Consider the following 20186-nt stretch of genomic DNA (forward strand, 5'->3'; position numbering starts at 1 on the left):
AGAAGACATGAACAGTTGGTGTGAGGAACACTGACTTTAGGAATGAGCTACCCCAATCCTTTCTTTTTCACAGAGAAACCTTTCATGTCAAAGCATGCAGTTTTAAAAACTTAATTTAAAACTAGCTCTCCAAACAGAGGCCATGATCATTTTCCTTATGGAGTCCAAACACTATTTTGTACCCAGAATAAACTGCTTGGGCAGTTTATATTAGCGTATTTGAAAATACCAGGCAAGCGACAATACACATGTATTTCAATAGTTCTGGCTTCTAAATTATACTTGGATTAACTTCTACAGTATGTATTCCATTCTGTCCCTCTCTCCACCTGTCTTTTTAAGTAAAAGGTCAATACCACATTGCCAATATATTAGAAGAAAAATAAAAAAGAATAGCAGTGATGCCTTTTATTGATTCAGTGAAAGAATAATGAGAGGAATTAAGGGCATACAATTTGATCTTTATTCACCTGTCCAAAAGAATACTCCAGGCTATGACTCAAGAGTTGGCTGGAGTAAATACAGAGCGGAGCATAAAGGTAGAGGAAAGGTAGAGGTTGTATACAGGTGGAAAGCCAGAACTGTATCATATCTCAATTATCTGCAAAGTCTGTATATTCATTCACTTGTTGACTTAGAGATATTCATTCGCTTGTTGACTTACAGATGTTCATTCACTGTTGACTTTAGCATCATTGTATATGTGAATAAATCAGGTTCAGCATATCAGAGAGGACTGAACATGACTGTCTCTTTGGAAGCTCTTTTCAACAGAGTTTATTTTTACTTCAACTTTGAGTCATCCTTTGTTGAGCACAGCAGAGATGAGTAGGAAATGTATTAGCTGGCCTACAGCACCACATTTACAGATAGGAGTAAAGATAATGGGACAGTAATAAGAATATCATATAACAGAAGTAATACGAGCGAGAGGATAGTTTCATTAAGAAGCAAAGATGAAGTTCTTCGAGAAACTGACAATGGGAGTGATAGAAAAACAGAATATTAAATACAATGGGCTGGCCAAATGTGCTACAGCTTTTCTGCTGTAACTTGATCAGCTTGGATTTATCAAGCAAACGGTTCAGCAGGATCTATAGCAGAGCCTCTTTCATGTGTGAGCCATGACATTGACAGTATTTTTCCAAAATACTAAGTTGTTTTTGTGAAAAAGTAAACTGCAGCCTTCCCTATGCTGGCACACATCATTACAAAGTGTCGTCACTGCAGGAGGAATAGGAAATTGTTGAAATCAAATATTTTGACCACCTACAGGGTTGAAATCACTGCCATTTCCTTTAAGGGCCAATAGCTGCATGTTTCAAAGTTTAAAAAGGAAACAATCATTGTGCACTGGTGCACTTAGAGCTTTACTTTCTTGTTTGGGCAATCCTGCAGGTTTGGATTTTCTTTTCTTTTTTTTTTTTTTTTAAAGAACCATTTTCTTTTTAAAGAACTATTTTCACTTGACTATAAAGAACCATTTTCACTTGACCCACAACACTAGAGCTAACCTTTTGCTGGTTCAGAACTATTGGGTAGCTTTAAAAATTCTTTTCAGTCATTAGCTGACCAGGTCCTTCAAAAAACTCAAAGGAGATGCTCCTTTCACAGCCCTAGTAACATGAACAACCTATTCCTCTAGTAAGCCATGTTAATATAAATGACTTTATTTATCCAAAAAAGTGACGGGGTTCCCCTCTGCATAATTACCTCTGAGTCAGGAGTCTCTGTACATTAGTTGATGAGAATACAAAAAGCTCTTGAAAACCAAGGCATTACCATGAGGTGCCAAGAAAGACAGACAGGGGTGCTGTCTAGTTCTTCAGTTGCTTCTTGGGCTGCCTGCCTGGTTAATTTGCACCTTTTTCTAACATCTTCCTTCTCTCTTCTTAATTACATCTCTCTCTTATCTCATTTCCATCAAGTTTTGCTTCCTCCCTTCTTATCCCAAATGCATTGTGTCTTTGTGGCTGTTTGCAGATTCAGAATAAGAAAACAGTACATCCATCCATATACACACACACACACATGTGTCACATGGAGAATTTATTGGGATTTAGCTGCAGTCAAGAGCTTTGACTAAGTTGAGAAGCTGAACCTTAAGACTGGGAATGGCTTCAGATTAAAAAAACCAAAAGGTGCTTTGGGGAACACAGTGACAGGTACACAGCTTCTGTCTGCAATTCCTTAACACAAATGTGTCTTTTCTTGGGATCACACTGTAGAATAACAGCTGCATTGGCTCATGAAATGGGACTGCAGACAGATGCTCTGTTGGTATCCCCATGCAGTCCTAAGCACACACGTTTTTGCCTTCAAATCCAAAGTGCTGCACAGCTCTATCACTGATTGCTTTTGTTTGTATTTTATTCTTCATCTTGGGACAGAGAGACTTAAATTCAGGACCTCTTTTGTTTCAGGTAAATGCACCTCTGCAACTGTAAAATTCATTTTACCCAGTAATGCTTGGAAGCTTTAATTGCCCTGAATACTCCTAACAAGCAAAAGCAGGAAGAGAAAAACATCTGTATGAGAGAGAATGAGAAACCAGGAAAACATACAGTATTGGCAGTTCTTATGACACCTAGGGGTCCATCTTAGATGTAATTTATATGCCTCCCCCTCCCCTTTTTTGTTCAATTTGAACTTATCTTCCCTGACGCCACACACCCAGTCTACCCAGCACAGCAACTGGATGCAATGGGCACAGCTATTGAGAAAAATGCCCAAATACAAAATTACTGGCGTGTCATCTTCAGGAATCATAAGCTTTCTTCAAACCACTTTTTAGTTCCAGACATTTCCTGCTCCCATATTCATCCTTAAAATGCCCCCTATCAATGAACCAAAGTCAGCCTGGACATTGGCTGTCTCTCAATTGTACGTACATGTGGGAATGGAAGGGTGGGAATGAATCATCCTGAGGAAGTTTGGCTATTTTGCCACCATGTTTTGATGATGCAATTATTACGAGCATATGGACCCCTGACATCAGGATGTCTACCTGCAAGACATAACCAGATGACAATTCTGTCACCAAAGTCTTCAGATTTCACAGTGGAAAATGAAGCAGGACTTGATCAGCTATTCTATTTTTAAAAACAATATGTAAGGATACTAGGATATTATGGGGATTGTGAGGGGATGGCCATGGAGGCAAAAGCATCTGTTCCTTTTTCCTTTCCCTGACTCTTTTTAAAGAGAGCTGTTCTCTTTAAGAGAAATGTAGGTCCTTCAGCAGGGGACTAAGTAGTTGGGTTGGTAGACATGCAGAACATATCAAAGGAGTGGGGCTGCATTTCAAAGCCTCAGAAAATAGAAGAAAAAGTTGAAGGAAAAGAAGAAGAGTTGGAAACAAGAAAGCTGAAGGAATAAGGAGAGAGTTGGTAGACTGGGACCAGGATAGACAGAGTTAAGGCAGAGCTGAAGCTAGTAAAAATGAAGTAACAATATTAGTGAGTTACAGATATAAAATAAAAACCGGAAGTCAGGTGTTAGAGCATAGAAAACCAGAGGAGGAATTACTGTATAAAAGAGAAATTAGACTAGAAATAAACAAAATAGAACAGAGCTTAGAAGATTAAAATAGCCTATACAAATGATAGACAGAGGATAGTTATACTAAACATAAATTAGAAAGCATTAGGTAGTATTGTTTTTGTAGCAAAATCTTTTGTAATAAAATCCTTTCCCAACTGGAATTGACATGAGCAATTCCTGCTTGGGCATCTGTACCATCCCTGAACCTTAGGTGTGAATGGACTGCTTACTTGTTTCTGAGCCTGCAGCCAATCAGAACTTGTTCTTCCTGGGCAAGAGATGAATATAGAGACATTTCAACCAAGCAGTGCTTGACTGCAGACCAGTAAACACGTGCATCTTCAGCAATATGTGTGCTTGTTACGACGATGATCAACAAAACTCCTTATGCTGTTAACTGTTTGGCCCCTTTACCAATTCTAGGTACAACACTGGAAGAACAGGCAACACAGATGCTTTTGCAGTGGCACTTGCTACTTTGAAAGTGGGATTTCTCAAGAAACAAAATAAAATAAAACAAAAACCTTGTGACCAAGAATATTTATGATTTATCAGAATGGTAAGTGTCAGATGATGGTATCATGTGCTTAGTGGCTGAATGATTTTGATCTGTGAACGGATCTGCACCCCTTTCTGGAAGTGGCCATACACATAACTATGCATACAACATTTTAATGCCAGAATAGATCTGCAAGAAGTGGAGATAATTGGGAGCAATTCCAGGTTTTTAAAGCACATTGTATAAGAAAAGGTAGGGTATCTAAAAGAGCCCAATTACAGTTTGGGGAGAGCTTCATCAAGTGAGACAAATGTCCCAATGCAGGATAAAATGCTTGTATGGATCTGTACTGTTTCAGTCTTATGAGTGTCCTACAGGAAATAAAGGAGTGCAATGGTCCTTACTTAAATTCAGGATACAAGACCACTTTACTGCTAAAATCCCCTTCAATCTGAGTAGCATTTATTGATGCCATCTGGAGAAATCAATTGTCTGGATTGTTGTTCTAAAAGCAGACTGCTATAACCCATCATGACTCTATATGTTTTCCATACTTGTATGAGCTTGCCTGTTGAAGATGTATTTCCATTTCCAGTGAGAATGCTCAACATCATGGGAAATGTCTAGGAAACCTTTTATCTCTTCCATGAATGCTGTTAAATAACCTAACATATAACATTTATTTTTGAATCTCTGGGCATCTGGGAATGGAGAACTTTCAAAGAGTATTACTGAATCTTTCACTAATATTCCTTGGAGCAAGGAGTTTCAGTCAAAGTGGAAACACATATAGCTTCCATACAGAGATACTAAAATAGATAATAATACAAATTATCATCTAGAGCTCTTGGTTCCAGTTTACATCAGGCATTATTCAGAGCCTCAGCTGTTTTTATGAACATTTGGTGGTATGAACACTTATATATCCTGAGTCAAGACCTTATAAAACCTTCACATGAATAAAGGGCAGATCAGAGAAAGGCCAACATGGGTTGTTCCATTTCAATGATGTAAGAGTCACACACTTTCCAATATCACATTAGTTTCTGTCAGGTCATGAGTTTCCAATAAGGTCATAGGAAAGTTTGCAGATAAATTTTCAAATCTTGCTTTAAATAAACGTACAGTTAAAAATACATATGCAGCATAGTAGACTAAGTTGACCTACTTTCACTCCTTGCCCCAGTGATGGGGTAGGTATTTATTTAAATTTTTAAAACCATCCAATAGCCAAAGGGTGCGGAGGGATCTTTGCAACCACTCCCCAAAGTGGATGGGAAGTCCATTCCCCCCTCCTTTTTTTTCTTATTTGCCTTCAACAAAGTCCATTATTTACATCTTTAGTAGCAGCAACCAATATGGAGCTCCTCCCTTTCCCTTCTTTCCATGTGTATTCTAAACAAGCCACAAAATGTAAGAAGTTGCTACTAAGTGTTTCTTGATTTTGCCCTCTTGAACTTGAACAACTTACTATTCATTTGAATCAGAAATGAAGGAAAGAGAGCCTGCCTCTAGATTAAAAAAGAAAAAGAAATATACAGACACCTGAATTCCATACTCTTCCTATAATCTCTGAAGAGGACAGACAAACCACAAATCATGTTCTTAGAATTTTATACATTTGGTAAATACAAGTTTAACCCATGGCTTTCACAATAGACTGGAAAAGAGGATAAGGAAACCACCAATATACAGGCAACAAGATCAGGCTGATGTGTCAAAGAGCTTTTCAATCATCTCACCCACTTGCTCAACTCTGTATTTAATGTATTTTTCAGGATTCTTGGTAAAGGGTACACTACCATACCTGTCAGGCAAAAAGAAAGACAATATTGTGTAAGCAAGAAGAATATTCTTCATTCTCCAATTGCCCCTCCCTTTTTTATTAGCCAACAGAACATCACCCATTTTCCTCATCCTGTTTCCCCCCAGAAGTGTCCTCAGCTAGTATAGCCAAAGGAGATTATGGGAATTGAACTCTGAGGGCATCTGCCTGGAGAAGGGGGAAGGCTGACTGAAATAATGGCATTCTAAATTCCTGAGTGTCAGACTTCATACACTTAAAAACACCAAACTCAGATACCAGAAGACTTCTGGAGAAACAGAGGACATTGTTTACAAAAATGTAAAAGGGCATCCCCTAAAAATATTCCAGTGAGGGTTAAGTATGCTCAATGGGCACATAATGCTGACTTAGAACAGGCCAAAACAAAACCCATAAAATGGGAAAAGGGGAAGGAATAGCTGGAATCATAAACAGCAGCACTTCATATACCGTAAAGTTCAGTCAACTACTCTATCCAGACAATCTATGCAACAGAAAGCCTAGTATACCATATGGACAATAACAAACACAGTCCCCATGTTTTGGGAGTGCTAAAGGCTGTATTATAACTTCATATGCAACGTTCTGGTTCTCTGGTGCTCTTAAGGACAAGAGACCTCAGGGAGGGCTTCAGAAATGGGACCAGGGAACAGCATCCTGCCAAGCCTTGTCTGCATGTCAGAACTCTCCCCAAACAGAGAAAAAAGTCTTTGCCAGACAAACAGTCACCTGCTGAGGAAGGCGGCATAGGTCTCTTCCACGATGGTTTTCTGGGCTTGCCGAATATTGTCTCTCTGTTCCATGTCAGGGATGGCCCATGCCTTCTGGATTTTACACAGCTCTTCCAGGCCATCATTAAAACCCTTTCTCATAGAAAAGACTGTATTAAGGATGTATCTAGAACTGAATAGCATACAACAAACAATGGCATCCAGGTAAGAGAAAAAAGCTGCAAAGTCTCTGCCAGGGTATTACCTTGAAACGCTCCTTGATCACTTGCCTCTCCTTGTCTTTTAGCTGCAAACATTTAAGGAAAATGAGAGTTAGTGTTGGTGTTCAATTTGCTTCTTGACTTTCAGAGCACTTACCTCAATGTGGAGTTAGGGATCAGAGTACATTTGCCTTATTATTTACAAGGTTTTTAACCTGACTTTCAGGCCACATTGCCCTCGCACACCAATTATGGAACATAAGAGAATATCCTTGCAATAAAATCCACTAGCAGATAGAGTATGCTTCAAGTGTGTCTATAAGAGCTTTGTACAATGCGTCAAATCTGTACTTTGGAGCACATAGGAGTGCGAACATAGCACCTTTTAGAGACTGAATCCAAAGCAGTGCACAGCCTTTATGTTTGCAAGGTCACTTCCATACTTCAGATTAAGATCTATAGTGTGCATATACCTGAGCACAAAAAGTAACATTTCACTTCCACCCTAGATCTGGCGTAAGTTATTTCCAAATTGTCCCTCCTGACTAGGTTACTGCAATGTGAGTTTGCCTTTAAAAAACAATCCAGAGACACACGTTTGCGAGATGCTGCTGCATGTAATTAGAGGCCCCAAAAATGGAAGTATATAATTCTGATCTTATACCGTCTGTTACTCATTTATTTTTTCCAATCAATTTAAGGCGCCAATGTTACCTTTGATCCTGTCTTGATTTTACTATTGGAGACCTTGTTTCGGTCCCATCTACTTGCTGAGAGCATGGAGGAGGGTATAAAAGAGAAAGGGATTTCTTAACACTGGCACTTAACACTGGGACAGTGTGGTTTAGTGGGATCTGCAGTTTCCTTTTCAGGCAATTATTAAACACATCTTTATTCTAGTTGATACTTGATGTGTGATGGGGTATATTCATATCTCAAGTAATCTGATGTAGATTGATACTGCTACTGCTTTATGTTTCAAGCCTTGCTGCCTTATTGTTATTATCAGTTGCTCTTAAACTCTGTTTTGAACTGATTTTCCTATTCTCTTATAAACTGCTTTGTCTTGGAGAAAAGTAAGATAGGAACACTTAAGGGAGGAGTATCTGTGTAGAGAAAATATATGTTAGTGTATTGTCCTGAAATTTTCTGAACAGGAATTATGCAGGTTGAACTTCAGTAATATTATGTACTATAAAGTCCAGATGCACTGACAGAGCCATCCAAAAATTATGTGAAAGATTCATGAAGAATTATAGCACCTGAATTTAGAGTATTACAGAGTATACATAATTATTTGGCTGAAATCTTCAGCGTTCAGGGAGGTATCTTTTTAAATGATCTGTGAAGCATCCAAGTGTATAAATAATTTATAATGTTTTTATTATGGTTGAAAGGAGTTCCTGCTTTCAAAAATCTGAGCTCCAAACTGCATGAAACTTTCAATGAATATAAACATGTAATACATGTGTTTTTATGCTTTACATTTCTTATTTAAAACATTTATATAATGTCCTTCAGTTAAAACATTAAAATACACAAAACAGAGCAGAATAAAATACAACCGTAGAGATAAGGGAAGAATGGTGAGTACAATGAGGATTTTTTAAAACTATTCTTAATATCCCAAAGTTAGGCTAAAATTTGATCCCCAGCAAAGATGATGTTATCCCCAGCAATAAAAATCCCATTTACACTTGGACTTACATAAACTTTGTTTTTTCTGTGGGCGGCAGGGTGGAAATGGGGAAGTTTTTTTTTTTTTTTTTGCCAGAACTACCTCTGAAACAGAAAGGATAATCTCTCTTTTCAAATACGGCATGCCAGCAGTGCTTTTAACTGATATTTGAAGAATAAAAGTGCATTTTAAGTGGTTAGATACATATATACTTTCCAATTTTCCAATGCATAAAACTTAATTTAAACTATTCTTACCTTGACTCCAGGTTGGAAGACAGGTAAGTTTTTATCCGAGACATAATCTGTTACTTTTAACCAGCTGAAATAGATATGCAGAAGATTCAGTAGAGTGGATATGATTCCAATCAGATCAAATGAATATGCAAATGAGAAATAACTCTGTTGTATGTGTCATTATCTGATCAGGAAACACAAGTGATCCAGACCTCCCTCTCTTTTAGAGAATCTTCCACACGTGTATACAGGGGAGAATGGAATCTGCATCTTAAGATGGCCCTTGTCATTTGTTAAGCTATGGCCAATGTGGCAGTCCACATGAACACAAAGGATAAAAGCTAGCTCTGGCCATTTCAAACCCTTAAGACTACCAGTAATTTGGGATTCAAATCATCCTGTGTACTAACCTGTCTGTATCTCAGAAGCGGATGTAGTAAACTAAGACATGAACTGATGAAGGTAATTGTTCGTGAATATGCTTATCTATATACAGGTAATCCTCATTTAGCAACCACAATTGGGGCCGTTACGCAAAGCGGTCATTAAGTGAAACTGCGACTGTGCTTATGATTTTACTTCTGCTGTCCTTTGCTTTACAGACCTACAAAGGTCATAAACGTGAGGATTGGTCGTAAAGGTACTTTTTCATCACCGTTGTAACTGCGAATGGTCACTAAACAAGCTAGTCGCTAAATGATGGAGTTGCTAAACAAGGACTTTCTATATAGACATTTACACAGAGACAGTCTATATATCCATACACACACACGCGCACACAGGAATCTAAACTCATAATTTAGCAGACCTGGACAAAATCTGTTGGAACTGGTCTTTAGGCAATAACAATAACAGAGTCCATTGTTTGGCAAATCAATTAAATTTTTATTGCTTCCCTTTACTATCAGTAAAGTAGATTTTCTTAGGTAAAAGAGTGTTTTAGAACTTGAAAAATCCCATTTGCCACTCAACAGACATTTAGATTAATAGAGCCCCTTTCCCTGTTAGTCCATTAAATAGAAGGTTTACACACACTTTAAAGACTAGATAAATTTATTTATTAAATTTGTACACTGCCTGACTCCCAGTCACTCTGGGCAGTTCACTAAGTAAACACATACACACACATACAGACACAAAAACAGTAAAACCATATAACAGTAAAAACAAAGGAGCAAAAAATGGCAAAATTGAGCAACAAAAAATACACATACAACTCAGAAGGGGCTGCAGCCACCCTAGGCAAAAGCCCAGCCAAAACACCATGTCTTCGAGGCCCCACATAACACCAGAAGGGTAGAAGCACCTAGATCTTGGGGGGAACCTTACTCCAGAGGACAGGTGCTGTGACAGAGAAGGCACACTTCTGGGGTCCCATTTAATTGAAAGAACTGCAAGTGTTCCAACCCTGCCAGATTGAAGGAGAGACAGGCAGTCCATCAAGTAGCCAGGCCATATGCCATGTAGATTTTATAGATAATGGCCAGCACCTTGAATTGCACCTGGAAACAAACTGGTAACCAGTGCAGCTTGCAGAGCAGGGTGAAGCATGCCCATCACTACCCATGCAGCTGCATTCTGGACCAGCTGAAGCTTCCAAGCAGGTTTCAAGCGCAGCCCCGTGTAGAGCATGTTATAGTAGTCAAGCTGTGAAGTGACCAGGGCATGAATAACTATCTGAAGGACCTAGGAAAGGGTACAACTGGCACATCAGATCAAGCTGTGAAAAGGGCTTCCTGACCACAGCTGCCACCTGCTCATCACATAGGAGCTGTGAGTCCAGGAAGACCCCCAGATTGTGCATCACTCTTGAATTGGGATGTGCTACCCCATCCAAGTTAAAAATGGAACATCCCCACATCAAGGTGGTCCAAACACCCACAGCCACTCAGTCTTGGTAGGATTGAGTCACAGATGGTTCCTCCCCATCCAAATCCGTACAGCCTCTAGGCCCCGGGACGGAATGTTGTCAGTCTCACTTTGCCGGCCTGGGATCAAAAGATATGATTGGGTATCACAAGCATACTGATGATACTGAATCCCAAACTGGCGGATGACTCAATGGTTTCATGTAGATGTTGAAAAGGAAGGGAGAGAAAGTAACCCTCCAGCTCCAATTAAATAACAAGGATAATAAGCCAAGTGCCATTTGTTTTCATATCAGTTTATATTTTCATCAGCAAATTTTATCCTCAAATGTTATCTTAGCATCAGTAATGTTGGATTCTCAAAAGTACAGTATGCCCTTCACAATGCAAGCTGATGGAACTGAATTTGCTTCCTAATTAGTACTAAAATTCAATGATACCAATAATTTTACTTGTCCTTTTCAAGAAGGACAAATTGTCTTCTCTTGTTCTATCACAATTTGCTAAAATCCTCTTTGTGTGGGCATGAGAGTTTGATTGAAGCAGTCAAGCCTGAATTCAACTAAAAAATGACTGGATAAGTTCTTCTCACCTGCGCTGATATGTCAGAATCTGCTGCTCAATGTGCTCCCTGTAAGACCTTTCTGCTGTCTTCTGTGTCACAGCTACCAACTGGATTAATTCAGACCTAGGAAGAAGGAAGAGGGCTAAAGGAACAGGAATCAGTGAAATAGCAGCATTTTTCTGCCTGAAAAGAAGAATCAGTTTCAAACCATTAAAGCAACATTTTGTCTTTCTATAATTCTTAAGTTGCATACTTGTTCAATGTATTTTAACTAGTATTGGAAGCCAGAAAAAAAAATTGTGAGGGCAACAACCAAGCTTGCTTTTGGGGAGTGGGGGTGAGGTTGGGTGGCATGGGCCGCTTGACTGTGACATTATGGTGAGTTGCAGAGTTTCTCCAAGCTTCTCTGGGTCATTTGAGTTTCAAAAACCTTTAGAAAACAAAAATTGGTTTCATTTCTTTCCAGAGATCTACAAGGTTCAGCACAAGATTAAAGAGCTCGTCTGAGTCCCTCAACTGTGAAGGAGGGGACACAGGAACTCAGAAGATGCTCTGATTTTTAAAAGGCATAAACAATACTAAACATTGCTTTCTGGCCCTTTTTAAAGTTGGTACAAGGTCTGGAAATCTTGGTTGTCTCAGGCTAATGTTGACATGCATCAGCGGTGTTTTGCGGTTGCCAATGTATAATTGACCAAGATAGGTAGGTAGGTGATAAGTGTGTGTCTATGTATGCACACGTGGTGAATATTTGTAGCGTATGGTAGACCTCAATGAAGCTATAACGAAAAGTACTGTTGATGCTTACAAACTAAGTGAAACCAATGTCAAAAGATAGTTTTTGGTGGATATAGAATTAATAGGCTACATATTCACATTATTATTATATTTTTTATCCTGCTTTTTTAATAAATAACTCAAGGTGGCAAACATACCTAATATTCCTTCCTCCTCCTATTTTCCCCACAATAACAACGCTGTGAAGTGGGCTGGGCTGAGAGAGAGTCACCCAGCCACCTTTCCTGCCTAAGGGAGGGCTGGAACTCACTGCCTCCTGTTTCTAGGCCAGCCCCTTCACCACTGCACCAAACAGGCTCTCACATATCAGGCTTAAGGACTGTGGGCATCTCACTGATAGAGGAGCTGAAGATTGGCTGCCTTTCCCATGTTCCTCTGCATATTCTTTAATTCCACTTTAGCCAGATGGATTTTCCTGTCCAATGCTCAAATGATGGTACATACCAATTTCTTATGGCACATTATATCTGAATAACTTCAACTCCATTTCATTATTATGTGGCCTAGTCAAGTACAATTATACAGAGAGAAACTACTGCATTAGACAACCCAAAGAATCCAGAGAGCTATACAGAACTGTTGCAATGCTTATTTTTCTGAGCTGGAATGATTGTCATGGAAAATGCAAAATTACCAGCAGAAAACTATTCCTTGGATTTGTTGGGAAGTGCTCTCCAGAACAAAAAGCCTCTCAGTTGACAAGATGAAAGTGGTTTACACATTGAAACTATTTTCTATTTTCCATTGCCATACACAAGATAATTTTAACAGTAGAGATGAAAGACTTCAAAGGGCCCTTTTTGAAGGCAAATAAAAACAGCAAAGAAAATGAACTCTGCAGAAGAATGGACAAAAGAAGCTGATGAACAGAACACAGAGAGAAATGGCAGAAAATCCAATACGTTTATTCTTCCAACATGCACAAGTGATCTTTTTATACTTACTTTTCAAGGGACTTGAGAATGTAATTGTAGTTGTTAAGCAGGAAGATGGCACTTAATGCTGGGTCCTCATAAACTTTGGATTTACTGAGAAGGTTTAGTTGTAAGTTGCCCAGAACTTTGCCTTAATAAAAAGAATGCATGAGAGGAAAAAAGACCACTTGCAAAGATCTCAAGTTTAACAGTGGTGTTAAGCCTACTGCACTTTCTTGTTTTACTCATTTGAAAATGCAATTTTAGTTGTTTTTCTTTTGTATAAATCCTTAATGAAGATCTATTTCTAAAGATCTGAATAACAATTTCTCAAGTGTGAAACATCTTTAACATTCACCACATGTGTAATGGAACATGAGAATGACCTTGGAAGACCGGTGGGGGGGAGGGGAGAGAAGAGATGCTGCCTAGGGAACGATCTGATAAAAGGGGGAGGAGCCAATTGAGTAACAGGCAGAGAAAGAAACTTAGGAAGGACCTGCCCTAACTGATCAGGTGGTAAACAGGGACAGCGGGAGATTTCTACTGTCAGTCTTGCAAGATTCTGTTAATGTAGCCTATCAATAAAGTAGAAGTAGCTCATCCGGTCATGTTTCCTCTCTGGTTTACTTGGAGAGCTGACATCAGTAGAGAGAAAGTAATTGTTTATTTTGTCTATTCCTTGATAAATGGAGTTAACCTTCATTAAGGACTGAATGGTAGAACTTTCAAGTATAAAACACTGTGTTTGCCATTTAGAAGTACAGATCCAGTGACCTCCAGATGTTTTTGGACTCCAGTAACCAGAAGTCTCAAGCACATCTGTAGTGCCAGATTGGGAAAGACTGATACAAAAGATTTGTTTGTTTGTTTGTTTATCTTTAATATCTAACAGAGGACGGATTCTGGATGATCTTATTTAAATTGGGTTTCAACGGACATTTCCCTCTCGTGATAGATAGATAGATAGATAGATAGATAGATAGATAGATAGATAGATAGATAGATAGATAGATAGATATAGATAACAACATTAACCCACTTCTCGGTACCACTACCACTAAGAGCAGCTGTCAGCACAATCTTATGCTTGTCTTGTCAGAAGTCACAGCATTTAACAAGACAGGTCAAATGCACATGAGCCCAAGAGAGGGAAAGTGTTAGAGACTGGGAGAAATTACTCACAGATGTAGGTGCTCAGCAGCCGTCTACTGAACTCTGAACTGTAGCTACTGGCTGAAGAGCTAGTCTCTGAAAGGAACAAAATAATTAAATTAGTTACTATATGCTACTTAATAATCTATGTATGGCTTTTTTGTTTTTTCTTCAAACTTTTGCTTCTATAAGATCATCTAAAAGTTTTCTTTATCATGAGAAAAAATGCTTCTCCCACCAATTGACTTTTTCATCTCTGGGTCTCAAGTTATTGTTGGCCTACAGCTTTACTCCTCTTCATCACTGGCAATGTTGGCTAGAGTTAATGGGAATGGCTGCCTACAATAGCTGGGAACTTAAGATTGGGAGAAAAGGCTACTCTAGAAACTTGATTATTTTGGAAAATTTAAAATAAGAACTACCTTCATCTCTATGAACTGCAGTGAAGACTTCTGCTAATATTATGAATCATTTCACAACTACCTTAACAAGTTGATAAATTGTGCAGTTTCACACTGAATCATCCTCATTCCAAAATTTATTTCACCACCAGAACCATTAAGGTTCAAATAAAATGCATTTTTAAGACTCATAAAACTTAACAGCCATTATTTCTGTTATCTCTGTATACAAGCAATACAGTATCTTCTAGGATAGCATAGAAATATCCAAGGTTTTTGAGCAGGACAAGTTATCAATTATAATTAAATAGTAAAATATATGTCACATGCCAATACATGTAACAGAGCCATAGCAGTCGATTTCTGTAAACAAACATAGCAGTGTGTGTGTTATTATGTGGGTGGGTACAGGAAGAGTAATTAAACCTTTCTTTGTTTATCATTTTCCCAAAGCAAACTTCTTTTACCAAGCTGCCCCCCTCCCCATCTCATCTTATGAGATTCCAGTTGTGGAATCAGAAATAAGAGATGCACCTTTAGCGATCTCAGGAATAAAAGTATGTGGATGGCATCAGTTTGGACAGAAGAACTGTAGCCCAGAAACAATGAATCTCTCCTTTTCTTTCCCGTTCAAGAGCAGAGCTTAACTGAAGTTGCTTTTTAAAAAATGAAGGGAAGAATGGCCCTTGGGATATTTTATGATATCTGTGTATAATGTGTTGTTTGCTCAGGAGAGTGACTGTTAACACTCTAGATCAAGGGCAAATCACTTGCTACCATCAGCAAGAACTCTGTGCTGCTTTACAGATGTTTAGTCTCTATGACAATGAGCAGCGGCATACCAGCTACATAGGCAGGAAAAACAACTAGCCCCAATGATTTGGAAATTTTCAGACAATCAAAACAGATAGGCTTTTTCTGAGAATGATTTTAAAAACCAAACAGAAATCTGTAAGTAGATACAAAGAGAGAAAGAGAGATTGAGGCAGTAGTATTAGCTATGCATGTGGGTAATACAAATATTGCTGCTGCTTACCTCTGGGATCTAAAGGTATATTGTATGTGTCCCCAAGAACTATAGAATTTAAGGCAGAATTGAAGTAAAAGAATTGGAAGAAAAAAGAGAAAGAAGGAAAGAAAGAAAGGCAAAGTTCAAAAAGACAGGTTAGAAACAACTATACTTTCCAGAACAAAGCAGAAGATACCAACAGACAGTGCTATGGATTCAGCAGAGGGGAGCCACTTCTTTTTAGAGGGTGCATTCTTATCCCACCGAGTCAGAAGCAAGCCACACTGAATTCAGTGGTGCTCACCCTTCAATTCGTGGATAAAGACTGCAGCCTGAATTGCTATAATCCCAGTCACAGCTATGTCACTCTGCCCCAAATATGCAAAACTGAAGGGCAGAAGCAAGACAGCATCTTCCCTAGCTCCATTGATTGTTTAAAAATTTCCACTACATTCTGCTTTGTGTATTGGTTCCCTGGAGTTCAAACAGAGGTTTTAGGAGGTTCAGGACTGACAAATATGATCTCATTCACTTTCTATAGTTTTCCTATTTCCCCCCATTCTGTATCAGTTTGCAAAATCGGATAACCACTTTCTGTGTGCTCTTTTAGCTCTACTGATAATTAGCAGCCACTCTTTGGGCCAATTAAGAAGTTGGCTCTACTACTGCCTTTGTCCATAACCATTTTAGCAAGTAAAGGAGGCATAATGGTAGTGACATTGACAAATCAAGCACGGAAATGGATCATGTGTCAAAAATTGTTTGGTAGCTGTTAACATGCAAGATGCAGTTTGCACAGTTAAACCTTCTTAACATGGACCTGACTGGACAAAATGATGCTCATTTGAAAGATTTCAAGAAATTCAGAATCAAATGAATGTTCTTTGCTTTGCTATGGCTGGGTCATGAAATCCAGCTAACAACCTTTCCACATATTGAGGATGACCTGGGAAATGTGATTTCACCAAAAGATGCTGTGTTCTGGAGATAAAGGGCTATTTTACATCCATCCTTTTAGGTTTCAAGGATCCCAAAGCTAGCAGCACACTTAGAGGCTGATAAAAAAAGCCAGAGGCTGCTCTCTAAGCTCATTTATAACTACTTAGACAGTAGCAGCTTTTACTGTACCAGAGCAAAACAAAAATGCTGAGAATGCAAGATGTGAATGAGCAACATCCTTGTAAGGAGGTCTAACTGCAAAGCAAGCAAAGGAAATGACTTATCAGTGCCAGGAAGGCATTCTTGTGTCTCAGCATAGGTACCTTGGGATGCCAGCATGGCACCTGCAGTCTCTTGAAAATCCAGCAATTGCTGCAGGAAAAGAATGGCCTGTAAAGAGAAAGGAAAGGCGCTTTACAATGAAACCTCTGATCCATCTAGCTTGCTACTGTCTGCTGACTGGGAGCAGCTCATCAGGTTACAGAGAGAATTCTTTCCCAGTCTTACCTGAAGATGGCAGGGACCAGAGACTTCTGGGTGGAAACATGGCAGACCAGCACGTCTCTGCGAAACAGCATGGATGACACAGAGGCAAAGACTGACAGCCAGGCGATATGCCCGAGTTAACAGAGTGTCTCTGGACAAGGAGAAGCCATGAGATTGCCCACATGAGCTCTGGAGGGGCAGCTCCTGTGAGGAAGCCCGCAGGGTCCAGAGGGACCTTGTGTACAACCTGTGAGTAGAGCTCTGGGAGCCGTGGAAGAAGACACCATGCTCACAGGCTCATGTGATGCCTGTTTAAGGACATTGGGTCTGCCCGATCCACTTTCTAAAGCATGTTTAAATGGAGCAAATTTAAAGTGTACAGAGACCTTCAGAACAGCAGAGCACTTAAAGCCACCTGGGTGAGTGTACCCTCGATCTGGGAAAGATTAAAGTAAAAAGGAAGGAATCAGTTATAAAGATTTAAAAAGAATTAAATGCAAAAAGCTTACCAGGATTTTGGAATAAGAAAGTTAAAAAATTGACCAAAGGGACAGTTCAATTTGGAATATTGCCCCATTTAAAGTATTTTTTGAATTAAATAAACAGATAATATATATCTCTATGGGAAAGAAGAATGTTTAAATTTGTTAAGCTGATTGGCTGACTGTGTTAAACAAAGAAATAAGTAGAAAAAGAGAAACATGAAGTTCTGAGAAGATCATGTGATTACAGAAGTACAGAGTGCTGAAGGGAACTAAAGTGTTATGGACGTGGGGGAAAAAAGCCTCTCTTTTATTTTTTACTCCCCTTTTATGGATTACAAATTTGAAATAAAGAAAAATGGTTATTATTAAAGGGAGTGAAAGTTACAGAAGGGATGAGAGGCTTGTTGGACCGCTCCAGAAGCATATATTTGTTTGCGACAAATAAAGTCATAGAAGAGAATACTATTTTGTCAGCCAGCAAGATTATTATATATGTGTATAAAATGGAGATATACTGAAGTACCCACAATGGAAGATAAAATAACAAATACTTTTGCAGAACACTGAACCTTTTCTGGACTGTTTGCTGAAAATGGAAAGAGGTAAAATAATGATTTTTAGTCTGGATGATTGAAAAGATGTTGAATAAAGGGACAAAGGGATTATGGTTATGTTTAAGAGGGAGGAGGGATAATAGTTTTGATTGTAACGGCTGTAATGAAGGTTGGAAGTCACTTCTTCAATTATCTTTTTTTCTTTCTTTTCTTTTAACTGCATTGTTTCCTGCACTCTTTTATTCTTTCCTTCTTTTATATATGTCTTATTTTTCTTTTATTCAAGTAAAAATTCTCAATAAAAACTATTTTTAAAAAAGAGGAGGGCAGGGACCAAATTCAGAACCTTTACCTATATGGCCTGTACCTTACAACTGAGATATCAATCTCCATGTTTTTTATTTTTTTTAATTAACTGGGGTTTTCCTCCATTTTGTTTCTTAAAAAATCAGCTGTTCTGTATCTGTAAGAAAGGATGTATCCTGGGAAACATGTGTCAGGCAGCACTTGGTGTCAAAGCTAATTTTAGAGCAACTTAATTAACATCACCTAAAATACAGGCCTCTACTAAACACAATCCTAAATGCCATTTAATTCAGAGCTTGACATAAAGCAGATCTCTCTCTGTGGAAGGGATCTGAGACTTAGAAGATTATTTACATTTTTGTGTCTGATGCTCAAGCAACAAATCAACTGTCCATGTGAAAGGATAAACCACCCTAAGTGTGAAATATGCAGCACGTAGCTGCCCCTCACTTTCTTTACAGTAGTGCGAAGCATAAGCAAGAGAGATCCTGATCAAGACCACATGTAAACTGGAGTTGAGAATCTCCCTCAGCCATGATTTGTGGATCTCACCATCTAAAAGTGTTTTTTTAAAAATCAAAATAGTGATAGAACAGTTTTGTTTTCCTTGTTTAAATGCCCATATTGGGGAAGAGGATTTTGCAAAGTAAATCCTTGTGAGGAAGATTCTGCTCCAGGTATATTATTTTGATCAGGATCCCTTCCTATGCTTATAAACAAACATCCAAAGGGCAGCTGTATCCTACATACAGTGGGGCAAAAAAGTATTTAGTCAGCCACCAATTGTGCAAGTTCTCCCACTTAAAAAGATGAGAGAGGCCTGTAATTTTCATCATAGGTATGCCTCAACTATGAGAGACAAAATGAGAAAAAAAATCCAGAAAATCACATTGTCTGATTTTTAAAGAATTTATTTGCAAATCATGGTGGAAAATAAGTAGTTGGTCACCTACAAACAAGCAAGATGTCTGGCTCTCACAGACCTGTAACTACTTCTTTAAGAGGCTCCTCTGTCCTCCACTCGGTACCCGTAGTAATGGCACCTGTTTGACCTTGTTATCAGTATAAAAGACACCTGTCCACAACCTCAAACAGTCACACTCCAAACTCCACTATGGCCAAGACCAAAGAGCTATTGAAGGACACCAGAAACAAAATTGTAGACCTGCAGCAGGCTGGGAAGACTGAATCTGCAATAGGCAAGCAGCTTGGTGTGAAGAAATCAACTGTGGGAGCAATAATTAGAAAATGGAAGACATATAAGACCACTGATAATCTCCCTCGATCTGGGGCTCCATGCAAGATCTCACCCTGTGGGGTCAAAATGATCACAAGAACAGTGAGCAAAAATCCCAGAACCACACGGGGGGACCTAGTGAATGACCTGCAGAGAGCTGGGACCAAAGTAACAAAGGCTACCATCAGTAACACGCTACGCTGCCAGGGACTCAAATCCTGCAGTGCCAGATGTGTCCCCCTGCTTAAGCCAGTACATGTCCGGGCCCGTCTGAAGTTTGCTAGAGAGCATTTGGATGATCCAGAAGAGGATTGGGAGAATGTCATATGGTCAGATGAAACCAAAGTAGAACGTTTTGGTCTAAACTCAACTCGTTGTGTTTGGAGGAGAGAGAATGCTGAGTTGCATCCAAAGAACACCATACCTACTGTGAAGCATGGGGGTGGAAACATCATGCTTTGGGGCTGTTTTTATGCAAAGGGACCAGGACGACTGATCCGTGTAAAGGAAACAATGAATGGGGCCATGTATCGTGAGATTTTGAGTGAACACCTCCTTCCATCAGCAAGGGCATTGAAGATGAAACGTGGCTGGGTCTTTCAACATGACAATGATCCCAAACACACCGCCCGGGCAATGAAGGAGTGGCTTCGTAAGAAGCATTTCAAGGTCCTGGAGTGGCCTAGCCAGTCTCCAGATCTCAACCCCATGGAAAACCTTTGGAGGGAGTTGAAAGTCCGTGTTGCCCAGCAACAGC

General features: G+C 39.1%; 1 protein-coding gene across 14 annotated transcripts in view; it reads right to left on the reverse strand.

Annotated features, from left to right (window-relative positions):
- Positions 1–1405: 1405 nt before the first annotated feature.
- EXOC7 (exocyst complex component 7) overlaps positions 1406–20186 on the reverse strand; it is a 46432-nt gene continuing 27651 nt past the window's right edge. For 7 of the 14 annotated variants that reach the window (XM_088133384.1, XM_088133387.1, XM_088133386.1 and 4 more), the window contains 9 exons: positions 16685–16751; positions 15450–15488; positions 14043–14108; positions 12888–13008; positions 11173–11268; positions 8734–8797; positions 6843–6884; positions 6597–6730; positions 5640–5849 (listed from right to left, as the gene is read on the reverse strand). In XM_088133384.1, the coding sequence (XP_087989510.1) occupies positions 5747–5849; positions 6597–6730; positions 6843–6884; positions 8734–8797; positions 11173–11268; positions 12888–13008; positions 14043–14108; positions 15450–15488; positions 16685–16751 (732 nt within the window). In that variant the 3' untranslated portion in view covers positions 5640–5746. Of the gene's footprint in view, positions 3008–5639; positions 5850–6596; positions 6731–6842; positions 6885–8733; positions 8798–11172; positions 11269–12887; positions 13009–14042; positions 14109–15449; positions 15489–16684; positions 16752–20186 lie in introns of those variants that run through there. The other 7 variants (XM_088133385.1, XM_088133390.1, XM_007435709.4 and 4 more) reach the window with 2 other exon arrangements.

The sequence above is a fragment of the Python bivittatus genome, unplaced genomic scaffold, assembly GCF_059951505.1.
Source record: "Python bivittatus isolate LINGU-HERP-01145 unplaced genomic scaffold, Pbiv_v1 ctg000080_np1212, whole genome shotgun sequence".
NCBI classification, from domain to species: domain Eukaryota; kingdom Metazoa; phylum Chordata; class Lepidosauria; order Squamata; family Pythonidae; genus Python; species Python bivittatus.